The sequence below is a fragment of the Heterocephalus glaber genome, unplaced genomic scaffold, assembly GCF_053883595.1.
Source record: "Heterocephalus glaber isolate CG9 unplaced genomic scaffold, H.glaber_assembly_v1.0 deba00001600, whole genome shotgun sequence".
Taxonomy (NCBI): domain Eukaryota; kingdom Metazoa; phylum Chordata; class Mammalia; order Rodentia; family Bathyergidae; genus Heterocephalus; species Heterocephalus glaber.
The window spans coordinates 16985621-17001527 of record NW_028258372.1 but is presented as its reverse complement, the minus strand read 5'-3'; the positions used below and the strand labels follow the sequence as shown (position 1 = coordinate 17001527).

At 34.7% G+C, this 15907-nt stretch overlaps 1 protein-coding gene across 5 annotated transcripts in view; it reads right to left on the bottom strand.

Moving 5' to 3' along the window:
* Positions 1 to 15907, bottom strand: part of Soat1 (sterol O-acyltransferase 1) — a 67127-nt gene that overhangs the window by 8157 nt on the left and 43063 nt on the right. For all 5 annotated transcript variants that reach the window (XM_013075417.3, XM_021265354.2, XM_021265353.2 and 2 more), the window contains 10 exons: positions 14703 to 14810; positions 13444 to 13726; positions 12249 to 12327; positions 11581 to 11662; positions 11188 to 11233; positions 10395 to 10524; positions 4252 to 4349; positions 2744 to 2842; positions 1553 to 1688; positions 671 to 816 (listed from right to left, as the gene is read on the bottom strand). In XM_013075417.3, coding sequence (XP_012930871.1) covers positions 671 to 816; positions 1553 to 1688; positions 2744 to 2842; positions 4252 to 4349; positions 10395 to 10524; positions 11188 to 11233; positions 11581 to 11662; positions 12249 to 12327; positions 13444 to 13726; positions 14703 to 14810 — 1207 coding nt within the window. The remainder of the gene's footprint in view (positions 1 to 670; positions 817 to 1552; positions 1689 to 2743; positions 2843 to 4251; positions 4350 to 10394; positions 10525 to 11187; positions 11234 to 11580; positions 11663 to 12248; positions 12328 to 13443; positions 13727 to 14702; positions 14811 to 15907) is intronic.

Sequence of the window (15907 nt, the reverse complement as noted above, 5' to 3'; positions counted from 1 at the left end):
AGGAAATAAGGGAGAATTAAAGCTACATAACAAAGACTGGTTACAAAGAAAGAAGAAAAGCATAGGAAGAATCTGATCAATCCGATCTTCAGTTATAAGTGCCAGAAAGAAACACCCAAGCAGATGTATCAAGAAGGTACCCTACCCCTCAAATTTGGGGGTTTTCTATATACACCTAAAAAACAAAGCTCTAAGAATAAATGAAACTGAAACATAATTACAACAACAACAACAACAAAGTAAAACAGTAAGAATCAAGGGAAATGGAATCCTACCCCTATCGATGTTGTCTGACAATTTTACAAGAGTTTATTACTTTGGAGAAAAAGGTGACATATATACATATATTTAGGTGGTAGGAACATATATCCATCAGAAAAACCCTGGAGAATACCTAGATTTTCAGGTGACAGGAAGAAAACTAGAAAAGGCTGAAGAAAAAGCTGAAAAGGAATAAGAAAGAAAACCAAGAACTAGGTCAGTTCAAGTTGAACCAAAGAAAGGAGAAATTTTAAGGAAAGAAAAATAAGATCAGAGAATAAACTTTTTACATCATTTTTCCATCCTTTTGCCAAATTCTTCATAATCTCCCCATAATCTCCTTAATATTTCCCATTAACCCCACTAGGGTACAAGTCAATCTGCATTCCAATTGAATTTATTGACTCACATTTTTCAGAGGACAGTGTTGGCGAGCATACCATTCTTGAGAATAAAAGCAAACAAGTACTCCCTGGCCCAAGAAAAGGGAAGCCCACATCATAATGTTCCAAACTGGCCTTTTCCAACTATCATTGACAATGAAGTTGAAAGCCACTAAAAATAAGAGAAGAAAAACATATAGTTATCAAAACATAATCCATCAGATGAAAGACCCCAAATATCCACTATCATCATTTAATCATCACAGTGAGCACCAACTGTTTATATATATGTTTTAATCTTAACATTGATCCTTCTGTCTTTTTGTTTTTGTTTTTCCAGTACTGAGGATTGAACCCAGGAATAGCGCATCCTAGGCAAGCACACTGTCACTGAGTCACATCCCTAGCCCTGGACGTTGGTCCTACAAGTAAAAATGAAGATTCACTGTTGAAATTATCAATCAGTACTTAATAGAACATCAATGGAACAAGTGAAAATATATTTCCAGAATTATTCACATTCTAACTTATCCCTCTCTACCTCTTCAAAAATGGTCAGTTTTCCAGAAAGTGCACTCTGCTGGTGTTTACACTGGTGTTGTTTATACCATCAGGATTCATAGTCTATCAAATCAGTGTTAGCAATGGTCTTCAAGAGGTTACCTAGTTCATTTTCTCACTTCAAATTATAAACATCTTATACAAAAAAAAAAAAATTATAAACATCTTGAGACAGAGTTGTGTGTAATTATTCTAAGTCAACATTCTGATCACGAGAAAGGCAAATACTGCCTTGCAATGGTATTACTACTATTTAGCTTTTGTACATTGATTTTATAGTTTCTTTCCTATCTAATTTTGTCTGTTAACATTAATACCCAGGACTCACAGCATACCAAGATACTTACTTCCGAAGAACATGAAGAGCACAAAGAGGACTGGATAGAAATAGCTCAAGCAAACAGCCAGGGCATATTCATGAACTACAGCAGATAAAGTGAAGACAGCTAACATGGCAGCAGCTTTGAATCTCTTTGAAAAAAACTAAGGTAATAAGAAAATATTGAAAATTTTTTTTAAATTTTAAGTAATTAAGCATGAAGTAATTAAGACATGATTATCACGTTAAAGATATTTATTTAATGATATTTATGCTTGACTTTTCAAGTCTACTCCTTGGATTAATCCAAATCTATTAAAATAACTGCAAAAGACATGCTCATATGCTCATAAACATGTTTGGCCATTTTCCAAAATATTAATGGTCAAAGACCTGGGTGTATTTTCAAAAACATTAATTTTTAATTAAATTAATTGAGCTTATATTTGTGTTACTGTGGTTGACAAGACAGTTTTCATATATTAAAAAAACATCGAATTTCAATCTTCAGAGTGATACTGTATGAGAGATAGGGAAGGTATCCTTTCCGAAAGTAAGATTTAGAAAAGAGAAGAGACTTGTCTCACCTGTATGTGAAATTTTACTTATAAATGATAGAACTAGCAATCACATACACTGTTGTTTCCACCACAAGATACTGTCCCTTAGCCATATGATGCCCTTACTTAACAATAAAAACTATAATCCAGAGATACCAGCATTAACCATGAGAGTTACGGTTATATTTCATCACTCTAAATACATTCTGCTCTGAAGTATGTCTAACTGACAAGTGTGACTGATTAGAGATGTAAATCCAAACACAGGTATTTCTCCACTTTTAACAAAAGCATATGAAAAAAACTGTAAGAAGATTATTTGTTAACTATAAGATTCATAAGAAATAATCCATAACTGGTGGGTCATTTCAACTCCTCCAAAGACCTCCTAGAATTCTTACTTTGTAATTATGTACCATAAGCAAAAACATGGTAGTATACAATTATTACTATACATACAGGCTTCCATGCAGTACTATTCAAAGCAGGATGGTTCTTAGATGTAAATTTTTTACAAGAAAACTGAAGATAGGAAACTACTGTATCACCCTTTTATCATGAGGAATTAAGTATAACTTCTTCCAGTTTGCACAATACCAAAACTTCCTTGAAAAGAATATCCACTCTTTAAATAATATCAACTAAATCTTGCTGCTTACCCAAAGAAAGTCCTTGTAAGCATAGTAGTATAGCCAGTCATGGACCACCACATTCCACGTTCTATAATAATTAGCATATGATGTAGAATTCCACCAATCCTGAAGGAAAAAAGAAATGGTATAAAATTACACACACTCCCAAAGCAAAGCCCTTGAATATTCCCAGAGAATATACATAGATATCGTAGAACCCTGAGTGTTTTGTTATAAATTGTTAGTCTATACACTGATGTCAGAAGAACCTTTAACACATTCCCACTGGCTTGAACTACTGGTACTGTCACATCAGGTGACTTGAACCACCCATGGTACATGACTGCCCCATCAGGAAGCTTGTACCACTGGTGGTACATATATGACCAATAAAAGTGATTAGATCTGTTTGAAGCGCTAGTGGTACAAGCTGCCTGATGGAACAGTCATGCATGTACCACCAGTGGTTCAAGCCAGTGGAAACATGACACATAAAAATCAGAGCCACCCAGCAGCAAGTCATATGAATTATGGCCTCATCATGAACATGTTAAGGCATTCTGGCTATGAGTACTCAATACAACATTATTTTAGTGTTATACATGATTAAGACCCTAGATTCACTTTGTCTCATTATTAAACAAGTTATGATGAAAGATACAGAACATACAGAATTATTTAAATCTAATGTTCACCTAAACTACTGTCAGGAACCTTCTCCCAATCCTGCTAGAACATAATGAAGGACTCATAAGATCATGAAGACTACATCAACTGCTACCACTAAAGAGCTGTTGGGTGGTATCATAAACAGCAAGATTCAATTATATAGGAATGAGATGGTAGCCACCTCCAAGTTCTACTGTCCCTTTATATATTCCTTGTTCCAAATTTTAAGATTAGACTAATAGATTTAGACATAAAATGTGCAACTCACACTTACTGTTTCTTTGAGAAAGGAGTGGTATACTCGGAAGGTTGCCCAAATAACAAAACTTGAGGGCTGTAGGTAGTGTTGTGGAACACTGTGAGCCACACTCTGGCTCTACTCTCCAGCTTCATTTTGACTTCAGACATAAAAGACCACTATTTTGACCAGAATTAATATCTTTCAAAATAAAGGAGGGAAAAGACATTTCCCTCATGAATTGCTCAACAGTCTTAAGCAGATTAATTTGCTGAGGCCACTCTTAACAGACTAGGCAGCCAATTCCAAATGAATGAGCAGTCAGAGAAGTCCCATGATGCCTGCTGGACAAATGCTTTCCTACCACAGTCACCAATATATCCTCACAGGATCCAGCAGAAACCATACGCTGTATTAAGGAGCAGACATTAAAGGCAGAAGAAAAGGAGAAGCTAATTTTATCTGTATCAGAATTTCAGAGTTGACATCAGTTATATTTGTAGAAAAGAAAATTATTTCACAATGTTTGTATCAAAATGCTGGTAATGTGAGTCAACACTGCTCAAATATTTAACAATGAAGAAATAAGTAAAATCTGAAAAGAAAGATGAGTCCAAGGACATGTTACCTTATAAAACATCCTGTCACCAAATCGTAACATCTCAGCAAAGGCATTGAGCCAGCAGTGCAAAAAGGCAAAAAAAGAAAGGAGGAAGATCAGCACACCTAAAAATAAGATTAACAATATGAAGAGTCTTTTCAAATAGCTTACATACTAAGCCATTAGCTACATGTCATCATTTGTTTAGCTGGAATTATTTTATAAAATATAAATTTATTCTAGTTTACCCATTTCAGAGATGATACATTAATTTTTAAAAAATACATTCCAAATACTCCATGGCTTACATCATCCCGCTATTTAAAAATTCTTGCTATCACTTATATGCCAGGCAAATGCCTACACATTTTTCAATATCCAGTGTTAAATGTCATCTCTATGAAATGAAGTTCATAAGCACTTTAATTTATATACATTGGACATATTGCCCTATATTATGAAATGTCCATTTATATATCTACCTTTTTCATTCACTTATTCAAAAACTATTTATAGAGTATCTACTATGTGCCAGAGAATATGGGATAGAATGTAACCTGCTTTTAGACACAATGCTTGATTGAAGGAATTTGCTGCTAGTTGAGAAAGACATCCAAGTATGTAACACATATTCCACTATAGGGATAGATAATAGAGTTTATTATATGAGGGAGCCAGAAGGATGACTGGAAGAAATCTAAGAGAAAGAGGAAGAGTGACAGCAAAACATCACCGACATTTAATTAGTAAAGAGGAAGAGTTAAGTCAAAGAAATTATAAAATGCAAGCTCCCAGAAAATACAGATTGTGTATATCTTGCATGCTACTGAATGAGTTTAGCACCTAGCAAACAATGGTGCTAAGAGAGGAAGTATGGCTAAAAGACAGGAGAAGATAAAAAATAGTGACAAGTGAAATTTCAAAATGTGATCAGAGCATCCAATGCTTTGTGAAGGTCCAATTGGATATGAGCCAAACAATCTACTCAGTTTAGAAGTGACTTTTAACAAGGTATTTCAGTGGCCTGGTGGAGTAAGAGCAAGATTATAGTGAACTGAATAGTGAAAAGATAAAGGAGCCAAAGGAAAATGGCAGAGTGGTAGCCAACAACAACTCAGCCTCTCTGAGATTTGGAATTCAGACACTGGAAAATAGCAACTTGAAGAAGAAAAAAGAGAAAGAAGTAGATCCCCATGAACCAGAAAGGATCTGACAGGAAAATTAAACCTACAGAGAAACTGAAGAGACTGAACACAATGCAGAGAATGGAAGGGGCGGTCTGCACTTTCTCTCTGGCTCCCAGCTCATGGCTTGTGGGAAAGGGAGACCAAGTCGAGAGACAAAGTGAAAGCTGGGGACTTCAGAGGGCTTCAGGGAGTAACATGGTGGTGGACTGGACCAGTAGGTGCTGTGAACTGCAGGGAGAGTGCAGGATTCTACTCCCACTGAGGCCCTTCGACAGGCAACACCTGGTAAATAACTCTAGTTCAAGTACCCATCATATCCCTGGAGGCAGTGCTTGGTTGGATGTCATTTCACGGAAGGGTTTATTGTTTGAACCTAGGACTTGGAACAGCTGCAGGACAGCTTAATTTCAGGGAGCACTGTTACATTTCCACAATAACTGGGTGAGAGACAGTCACGGAGACAGCTGTGGTCAAAGGAGCTACAGTCAGACTGGAAAGAGACCCCCGAGAGATTTGAGCTAAAGGACACAGGCCTCACCCCCATGGCTAGAGGGCATGGTCAGCCTGAGTTGCTCTGGATTTGAAAGTCATGGTACTGGCAAGTGGTAAGTGTATATATTGTTTTTGTTTTTTTACTTTTTTTTTTTTCTTTTCTTTCCTGTTTTCTTCTTCACCTATGTATTGGGGTTTGAGGAATTCTTTGTCCTTTTTCCTTGCTTCTTATAGCTTTGTCTTGTATTTTTAAAATTTTATCCTCCTTCCTTTTAATTTTTCTACCATTAACATTTTTCTCTCATTTTTACTCCAATACTTATTTTTCTCCCTTTTTTTTTTTTTTTTTTAACCAGGGGTCGAACTCAGGACCTTGCCCTTGCGAGACAGTTGACAGCACCACTGAGCTAAATCCCCGGCCCTCTCCCTCTTTTTATCTTCTATTATTCATCAGTTATTTTTCTCTTACCTTTACCTAATTCTATAAACATCTTTCAATACCCCAATAGGATCCTTTGTACCATTTCTCTCTCCTTATTCTCATATCATATAGTTTAAGGTTTCAAATTTTTCCTTTTGCATTACCCCATTCCCAAGCTACTCTATAAAATTACTGCTGAATTCTTTTCTACCATTATCAGAGATACAGTAGTCACATTTGATACATATTAGCTATAAGTCAATACCTGGGTTTTATTTTTTATTTTTTATTCTTTTTTGGTACCAGGGATTGAACTCTGATCCTTGTGCTTAGGGGGCAGACAGCAGAACCACTGAGCTAAATCCCCAGCCCAATACCTGGGTTTTTTTAAATGTTTATATCATACCTGTGCCTTTCTTCTCTATAGTTAAAGAGTGGTACATAACTAGTTCTTATGGTATGTGAATATCCAATTTGCCCTGGACAATACTACTGTAATTGATTTGCTTGATATTACCAGGGTCACATAATTGTTGCTACTTCTCTGTAAACCAACACTCAGATTACCTTTGTGACAATAACAATCCTAGAGTGCATTCCCAGAGAATTCCATGTCGGGCTCATTATACTGTGTCTTCCCCTCCCAAATCAACCAAGGTGATCAGATCTTAGGTCTGAGGCAAAGGACCATGGAAAACACATCACTGAAAAGTTCTAACTAAAGAGATCTTTATACTAGAAAAAAGTCTTCATGTGGTAAGCATCCCCAAACCTCAGCATAAAACAAAACAAAAAGCAAATAATAAAAACATGAGAAGACAGGACAACAAAATGCCTCCCAAAACTCTCAACTCCACCAAAGCCAATTGAGGGGGAATGCAGTGGGAGGATAGCATAAGCTATATACTCAAATTAATCAAAAGAATAACAGGAAGTTAGAAAACAAAGAGGTACTCAGTAGGATCACGGAAGCTATCACTACACAGATAACAGAAGCAATAATCAAAATGATCCAGGAGCTTTCAGGAGACACTAATAAAAAGCTAGATGAGCTAAACAAAACACAAATGACCAGTTTAGAGTCCAAGAAAAGATTTCAATCAGAAATCCAGGAGAGGGCTGGGAATTTAGCTCAGTGGTACCACCACCTGCCTCACAAGTGCAAGGTCCTGAGTTCGATCCCTGGTACCAAAAAAAAAATAAAAAGAAATCCAGTAGAATAAATTTATATTGAAAGACCAAGATACATCATGTAAAGGTACAAGATCCCAATGATGAATGTAACTGTATTGTGTACCTAAAATGTACCAACAGAAAAAAACTATATTGATAGTATGGGCAGCAGAAGTGACCAGTATGAGAAAAGAATTTCAAAACTACAAGACAATGAATGATGCCTTCAAGACCAGCTATTCAAAGACATCTTAAAAAGAACAAGAGAACATGAAAAATGGATCCAACAGCTGCTAGATGATGAAAAAAAGACTAATCTAAGATAACTGGAATAACTGAAAAATCAGAAGACAACACAAATGGCATAAAAAATCTGTTCTCAGAAATAATGGCAGAAAACGTCCCAAATATAGGGAAAGAAATAAACATACACATAAGTAAGGCCCATAGAACCCCAAATGATCACAACCAAAAGAGAAATTCTCTGAGAACTACAGGCCAGTTTCTTTAATGAACATGTAAAAATCCTCAATAAGATTCTAGCAAACAGAATGCGTCAAATCATCAAAAAGATCATACATCATGACCAAGTAGGGTTCATTCCAAGAATGCAGGGATGGTCAACATATGCAAATCAATACATATAATATACCACATAATCAGAAATAATAAAAATCACACAATAATCTCAATATATGAAGAAAAAGCAGATGACAAAGTCCAACATCCATCCATGATAAAAAAAAAGTTTTCGAAGTTATCTCAATATGATAAAAATCCAACTAGCACAAACCAAAAGCCAGTATCATATTAAATGGAGAAGCCAAAAGATTTTCCTCTAAAATCAGAAACAAGACAAGAATGTCCACTATCACCACTACTGTTCAATATAGTTCTCAAAACATTGGTCAGAACAGTGAGGCAAGAGAAAGAAATAAAAAGGATAAGGATAGGAAAAGAAGAAGTTAAATTATCATTATTTGCTAATGACATGATCCTCTACATAGAAGACTGCAAAAACTCCAAGACTCCTAGAATTAATAACCAAATTCAGTAGCATAGCAGGATACAAAGTCAACACACAAAAATCAGTAACATTCCTGTAAGCCAATAATAAACTCATTGAGAAAGAAATTAGGAAAACAATGTCTTTCATAATAGCACCAAAAAAAAATGAAATACGTAAGAATTAACCTAACCAAGGAAGTAAAAAGCCTCTAGAATAAAAAATGTAGCACTCTGAAAAAGGAGATCAAAGAGGACACGAGAAAATGGAAAGATGTCCCCAATCCTAGATAAGCAGAACTAACAGTCAAAATGGCTATACTTCCAAAACTGTTAGAGATTTAATGAGATCTCAAAATGGATCAAGGATCTAAATATTAAAACAAAAACAATGTGTTGGAAGGCAAAATAGGTAAAACTCTTGAAGACACGTAAGTAAAGGAAAAACAAAGGAAATCACCAACACAGTTAAGAGATAACCCACAGAATAGGAAAACAATTTTGCCAGCTATACCTCAGGCACAGAACTAGCATTTAGAATACACAATGAGCTCAAAATATTTAGATCCCCTCCCAAATTTAAAGGCCCAATCAAAAAATGGGCATTTGAACTGAACAGATACTTCTCAGATGAAGAAATGCAAATGGCCAATAAATACATGAAAAAATGTTCAACATTGCTAGCCATTCAAGAAATGCAAATTAAAACAACACTGAGATTCCATCTTACTCCAGAAAAAATGGCTATCATCAAGAAATCAAACAATAATAAATGCTGGAGAGGCTGTGGGGAACAAAGGAACCCTTCTTTATTTCTGGTGGGAGCATAAACTGGTAAAACCAGTATATAAATCAGTGTAGAGCTTCCTCAAAAACCTAAAATTAAAAATTCCATTTGACCCAGCTATTCCCCTTCTAGGTATCTTCCCAAAAGAGTTAAAACTTCATATTACAGTGATATCCATGTTTATAGCAGCACAATTCATAATAGCTAAGTCTTGGAAGTAGCAAGTATGTCTATCAACAGATGAATGGGTAGAGAAAATATGGTATATATACATAATAGAACACTACTTTGCCATAAAGAAGGATAAAAGAGTCATTTATAGGAAAATGGATACATCTTGAGACCATATGTTAAATGACGTAAATCAGACATATAAGATTAAATATTGCATGGCTTCTCTTATTTGAGAAACCCAATATATATAGGAAGTGCAAAATAAAAGACAGATGGTAGGAAAAAAGAAAAGAACAAATGTTATTGTAATCCAACTTGGCCAATGTATCTAAAAGCATACCTTGATTTAGTATAATTGTCTTATGTGTTTTATATATTTTGCCTATCAGTCTGGCTGTTAATCTGTGTTTATTGTAATTAACTTGATAAAGATTATAAAATAAATCTGATCCTGGCAAAAATTATTAAAAAATGGGCTGAAAGGGAAGGGGAGGATTGAGATACATTATGTGCGTGTACCAATTTCTCACAATGAAGGTAATCATTATATACTGCAAACATACTAATAAAAGGGCTGGGGTTGTAGCTCAGTGGTGCCACGCCTGCATGGCAAGCACAAGGTCCTGAGTTAGATTCCCAGTGATGAAACAAAACACAACACAACATACTAATAAAAATAATAAATTAATAAAGGATAAATACAGACCATCCACCAGACAGAAAGTAAATTTTAAGTGAAAACCAGGAGGTGAGTGGAGTCACTGCCTTAAAACTAGAAGAATACTTCTTCTCCAAGATGGAGAAAAGGTAAAGATATAGATAAGTATATAAACACATAGAAAAGTCAAGAAAACCAAAGATGGTCATATGCAATAGCTTTCTATTTTCCTTCTGAATATATAATGACCACAGTAGCAAGTCCCCATGTTACCTGGCAAGATGGAGTTAAATACACACAGGACCAGAACACGAGCGCTAAACGGCTCCTGTTTGATGTTCCCGAACAATGGTGCACAAAGCCTTTCAAAGATGTAGTACACATAAAAAAGGCAACCAAAAACCTGCAGCATAACAAAGATAATAATGAAAATCTAATAAGTACAGATGGAAGGTGATATTTTTTCCTCTGAAAGAATGTACATGTGACCCTAAAATTAATATTTATGTAATTATACAATATTTATATAAATATTAATTTTATCCTAGTATATAACACTACAAATAATCCTTCAGAGGTATTACTCAAACCTAGTTTCTACCATAACTTTTCGCTCTTTGCTAAACTGCATTTTTTTAAGAACCTATTTTTTTTTCCTCCCACTTGAGACCTATAAAAGAACTTATGTTACAAATGGATATTTAAAATAAAACTTAAAATGGGATCTTCTGGAATTTACGATTCTGTTAACGTGCCGGGGGAGAAATGGAGGATTTTCAGGTACTGAAATAACGAAATAAAATACAATTACATTAATTAATATAATTCTTTTAGTACAGAAAATTACTTTTGATGTTGGTAAAACAAACAGCACACATACACTGTTAAAAGACTCCACAATCTCAACACACCGAATTCATGAGTTCCCAGTTCACATAAATTTATCAACATTTGAAACAGATTAAATTATAATCTGTTTATAACTGATGATGACTCTGAGTCAGAGTCCCCATCTCCCACCAATCATCATACCTTAGGCAGTTAAAAAATAAATCTAAAAAAGTACCTGTGCAAACTGCATAGCGACGTAACGCCATCTTATACTGGGAGTTCTAAAAAAAGAGGCAAAATTTTTCTAAAGTAATCAAACTTTTGTAAAGAGTCCCACAATAAATACTTTTCCACACAGAATATCATTTATGGGCTGGGAATATAGCTCAGTGACACTGGGTTCAATCCAAAATACTTCAATTACTTAATTCTATCCAGAATTGCTATTTATCAAATTAGAATGCTAGAATGACCACATGAAGCTTCTTATGGCAGAAAGAAAATGAAGACACATGGTATTTTTCTCAGTAGACCTACATGAAGTGACTCCTGCCACCCTTTCTCCCCTCACTCACACCACAGCTCTGTTTTACACCACAGTTGTACTTCATATTCATAGCACTATTACCTGGGATAGCTGTCACGGTAGATAAGGGTAGGAGCAAACAAGAAGTATAAGTACTGGTTGACTGTGGGTATTGGAACTGTGCCTAGAAAAGGAAAACCAGATCAAAGGCTTTTGATTTCTCCCAGAAAAGCTAAAAGGGAAAAAACAAGGAAGCACAGAACAGGAAAGAATATAACCTCTTAGTTCATGTTGTGTACTTTTTTTTTTTTGCACTTACTGAGTATTACCAATCTCTCTAAATTATCCCTGTGGTTGAGTAACTTCTAATGTGTGAAGCAACAATTTACAAAGAATAAACAAGCACAGATGTAATAAGTTGAGCAATAGTCAGTGGAAGCTAGGTTACAGAAGAGTCAAATGAGCAATTTCTTTATAGGTACTAGGACAAATAGGAATAATCAGCACTGTGTGCAAAAGCACACACATCTATAACCTAGCTATTCAAGAGGCTAAGGCAGGAGATCTGCAAGTTGAGGCCAGCCTGGGCAACATAGTAAGGCCCCTCATAAAAATGTATAAATAAACATTTTTTGTTAAATGTTTTTTAATTTTTAAAAGGCAAGAATACTGGAATAATTGGTAAACAGTAAGATAGTCTTTCAAATCAATATGTATCCCATAGTTGAAATAGTCTATCAATACTTCTTTAAATTAAAGAAATTACCTACCTGACTTCTCCTTAGCTGCATGTAGTACCCTTGGCACATTCTCTCTGACAAATGAATAGGCCTTCATTATCAAACGAATCTACAAGAGGAAAGAAAAAGATAAACTTTCTATCATTGACTTGTCTCTTATAAGCAACTTCAGAATAGCATAAGATTATATTCGCACAAAAAGAACTACTTAATTTTGCATACAGTATCAATTCAAGTTCACTGTTTCAAAATAATGCAATTTTTTAAAAAATCTCCAAAAAAGGACATATGACTACTCAAAAAATTATTTTGTACCTACTTGGCATATATTACAGATATATCATAAATTAAGAAATTAAGTCTATTGGGGGCTGGGGATTTAGCTCAGTGGTGCCGCCACCTGCCTCGTAAGTGCAGGGTCCCGAGTTCAATCCCCAGTACCGAAAAAACCCAAAAAAACCAAATAAAACAAAAAAGTCTACTGGGGATAAGGACCTGAGGCAGGAGGACTGCTGTGACTTTGAGGAAGATTGCTGTAAATTTGAGGCCAGCCTTGGCTACGCTGTGAGTTCAAACCAGTCTGAACTACATAGTGAGACCCCACCACCACCACCAAAAACAGTTTCCGGAAATGCTCCTTTCCATTAGTCAAATAGAATGTTACATACAGACAATATGAATTGGAAAATTCTGAAGAATATATAAACAAAATTAATCTCTTATTTAGTTGATAATAGTTATATGACAATACAGGAAGTCTTAACACTTCAAAAGTGGAGTTAATTACAAATATGTTTTATAATCTAGATGACTTTTATAAAAAGTATTAGAAATTTTTTTTTTTTTTTTTGGTACCAGGGATTGAACTCGGGACCTTGTGCTTGCGAGGCAAGCGGCAGAACCACTGAGCTAAATCCCCAGCCCTAAAAAGTATTAGAAATATTTTTAATTCAGCCAGGATAGTTCAGTATAATTTTCTCCATTCAGAAGACCTACAGAACACTGAAGCTAGAATGAATTTTTAGTATATGTGCTGTCAAAGCGAGCACAAAGAATGAATTTTTAAGGGATGAGATGATCTCATTTAATATTTTAATTCTACAGGTAATGGCACAGAGAGCTATATATGAAAATGTATCCAAATTAATTCAGCTAAAAACATCCCTATCGTTATTATTATTTTAACTAAGAACAAAGCCGTACTGGGTAACACTCAAAACCATACCTGTTCAAGTATAATTATGAACCGGGAAGCTGGTGGCAGTGCATATGCCAATACAATATATGTTGGTCCCACACCTAGAATCCCAAGCTGGAAGAATGTGAAGAACAAGCCATAGACAACAGAAGAGATAACTGGATGAGAACTCTTCCTGTAGCCATTGGCCCAACATTGAAATAGGAAATAGGGAAATGAAAGTGTAGTCAAGAACATGGCCCACCATGTCCAAATAACAATGGTTAACTTTCCAAAAGCATAAGACAGGAGATTGAATTCAAGCACCAGCCTGGGAACAAAAAGCACAGAGAAAAAAATGCAGAAGTAAGTTTTTAAAATGTATTGGATTCATGGAATTTAAAACTTTAGACCCTAATCTTGCATCCTTAAGAAATACTACAACATACAGAAATAAGAATAAAGTAGAAAATAATACTTTTAAAACAGAAAAATCACAACATTAATACATTGAAGTCATGGATGTAATCATACTCCTGCTAGATAATGACTTGCTTCTAACCCTCTGCTTCACAGTGTAGCTCAACATTAAATTTCTAAGCCCTAATATGGATCTGAACTTAAGATACCTAAGATAATAAGGTTTTGAACTTGTGAAATATTAGTCTCACGTTAATATTTTTAAACTCCAAAGTATTCTATGGCAACATTAAGCATTCAATAACAATCAAAAGATGATTTTTCAGAAGGAGATAGGTAAACTCAAAAGCCTACTAATATACTATTATAATCTTGAATTTTAATTTTCAAGAAAGCATATAATTCAATATATGATTACCATGCTGTCATTTTTAAGTTATGATAGATTTTTAAAATAAAAAAATACCACTTCTTTCTAACTTAAAATTCCAGTAAACTACTTACTTTAACGATGTTAAATGCATAGCATAGATAAAAATTGCTAAGTCATGTATGCAAAATTATCCCATTTGGAACAGTTACCCAGAAACTACTGATCACGTTTTATTGCATTCTGGGGTAGGAGATGTAGCTCAGTTGTACAGTGCTTGCCTAACATGTTCAAGTCCCTGGGTTTGGTCTCTGGCATAAGCAAAGAAAGTATTTTTACAATAAATGTAACTAAGTCTAGCTTTCTCTTTATACTTTTCAGGAGAGAAGAATTTATCATCCTCAAATTTAGTGACCTTAGAATTTTCTGAAGCAAATTTCACCAAACTACCAATATTTAGTGAAAATCCCCAACTTTTCATGCATCAACTAACCAATCATCCATTATGTTGTCTTACCTTCCTTCATCAATGTAATCTACTACAAGTGTGCTGAGGATGAAGATAATGAGAATGGCAATAAACATGTGATATATTGTCCTGATGTGGTCCACTTCAAACAGCTCACTGTGAATGTAGTTCAAACAAATCAAATTAACAATCTATATTTAATTTTAGAACACCACTTGGTACATATTCTTCTTTAAAGCAGTTTAAAAGATGCTTAATCCTCCTTCAAAAAAATCTCAAAAAAGCCCAGTAAGCACAAAATATTAAACCTAAGGTACAAAGGTATTAAAGGACAAGACCACAGTAAAAAATAAAAAATATCACAATATGTAGATTAACCTTTCTTTCCAACCAAAATATCCATGCCTCCTAAAAAAAATAACATGGATACAAATAATTCTATAAATAGTCTGCAATCTTGAAAATGCAACAGAAACAGTTTTCTACTATGTAAAGACCATGTGCTAAAATTTGGAACACAGAAACTATTTCAAATGCTAAGGTTTTTTTTTTAATCTGATCCTTATATTCCACTCCCTACACTTAACTAATACCTACACATGTAGTACTATTCTATTTCCAGGACATTAAACTTGACATGGTTAAGTCCTATGTTTATGATGATAACCAACCACCACTCTACATATCTACAAAACTTAGCCATTTAGAAATGCTTTTAGTTTGTCTTCACTGATTTGTACCTAAGACTGGGCTATTTCTGTTTTAAAATACAGCACTGATGGGGCCGGGGACTTAGCTCAGTGGTGCCACCACCTGCCGCCTCGCAAGCACAAGGTCCTGAGTTCGATCCCAATACCAAAAAAAGCAAAAAACAAAACACAGCACTGACCTTGTAGATGATTTTTCCTAAATAAATACCTTTTTATATGATTAAAAGAAGTTTTTAATCTTGTTTTTGGAAAATGGTATGCCAAACTTCTAAGTGACTTTTTGGGGGAATCTGCTACTAAATCTCTTCAAATTCTAATAAAAACCCACCTAAGCTACAGAAAATGTGCTCAATTCCCTTCATTACATTGTTTTTCTTTTGGTTAAAAGTTTTTATTTTTCATATAGTATTATATGTTCAAAATAATTGTTTTATTTTCCCTTTTCTGTGAAAAGTCCACATTTAAAAAAATAAAAATAAAAAGAAGTCCACATTTTCCCCCAGATATAAATTTTAAAAGATCAATCTCTTCAAACAATACTAT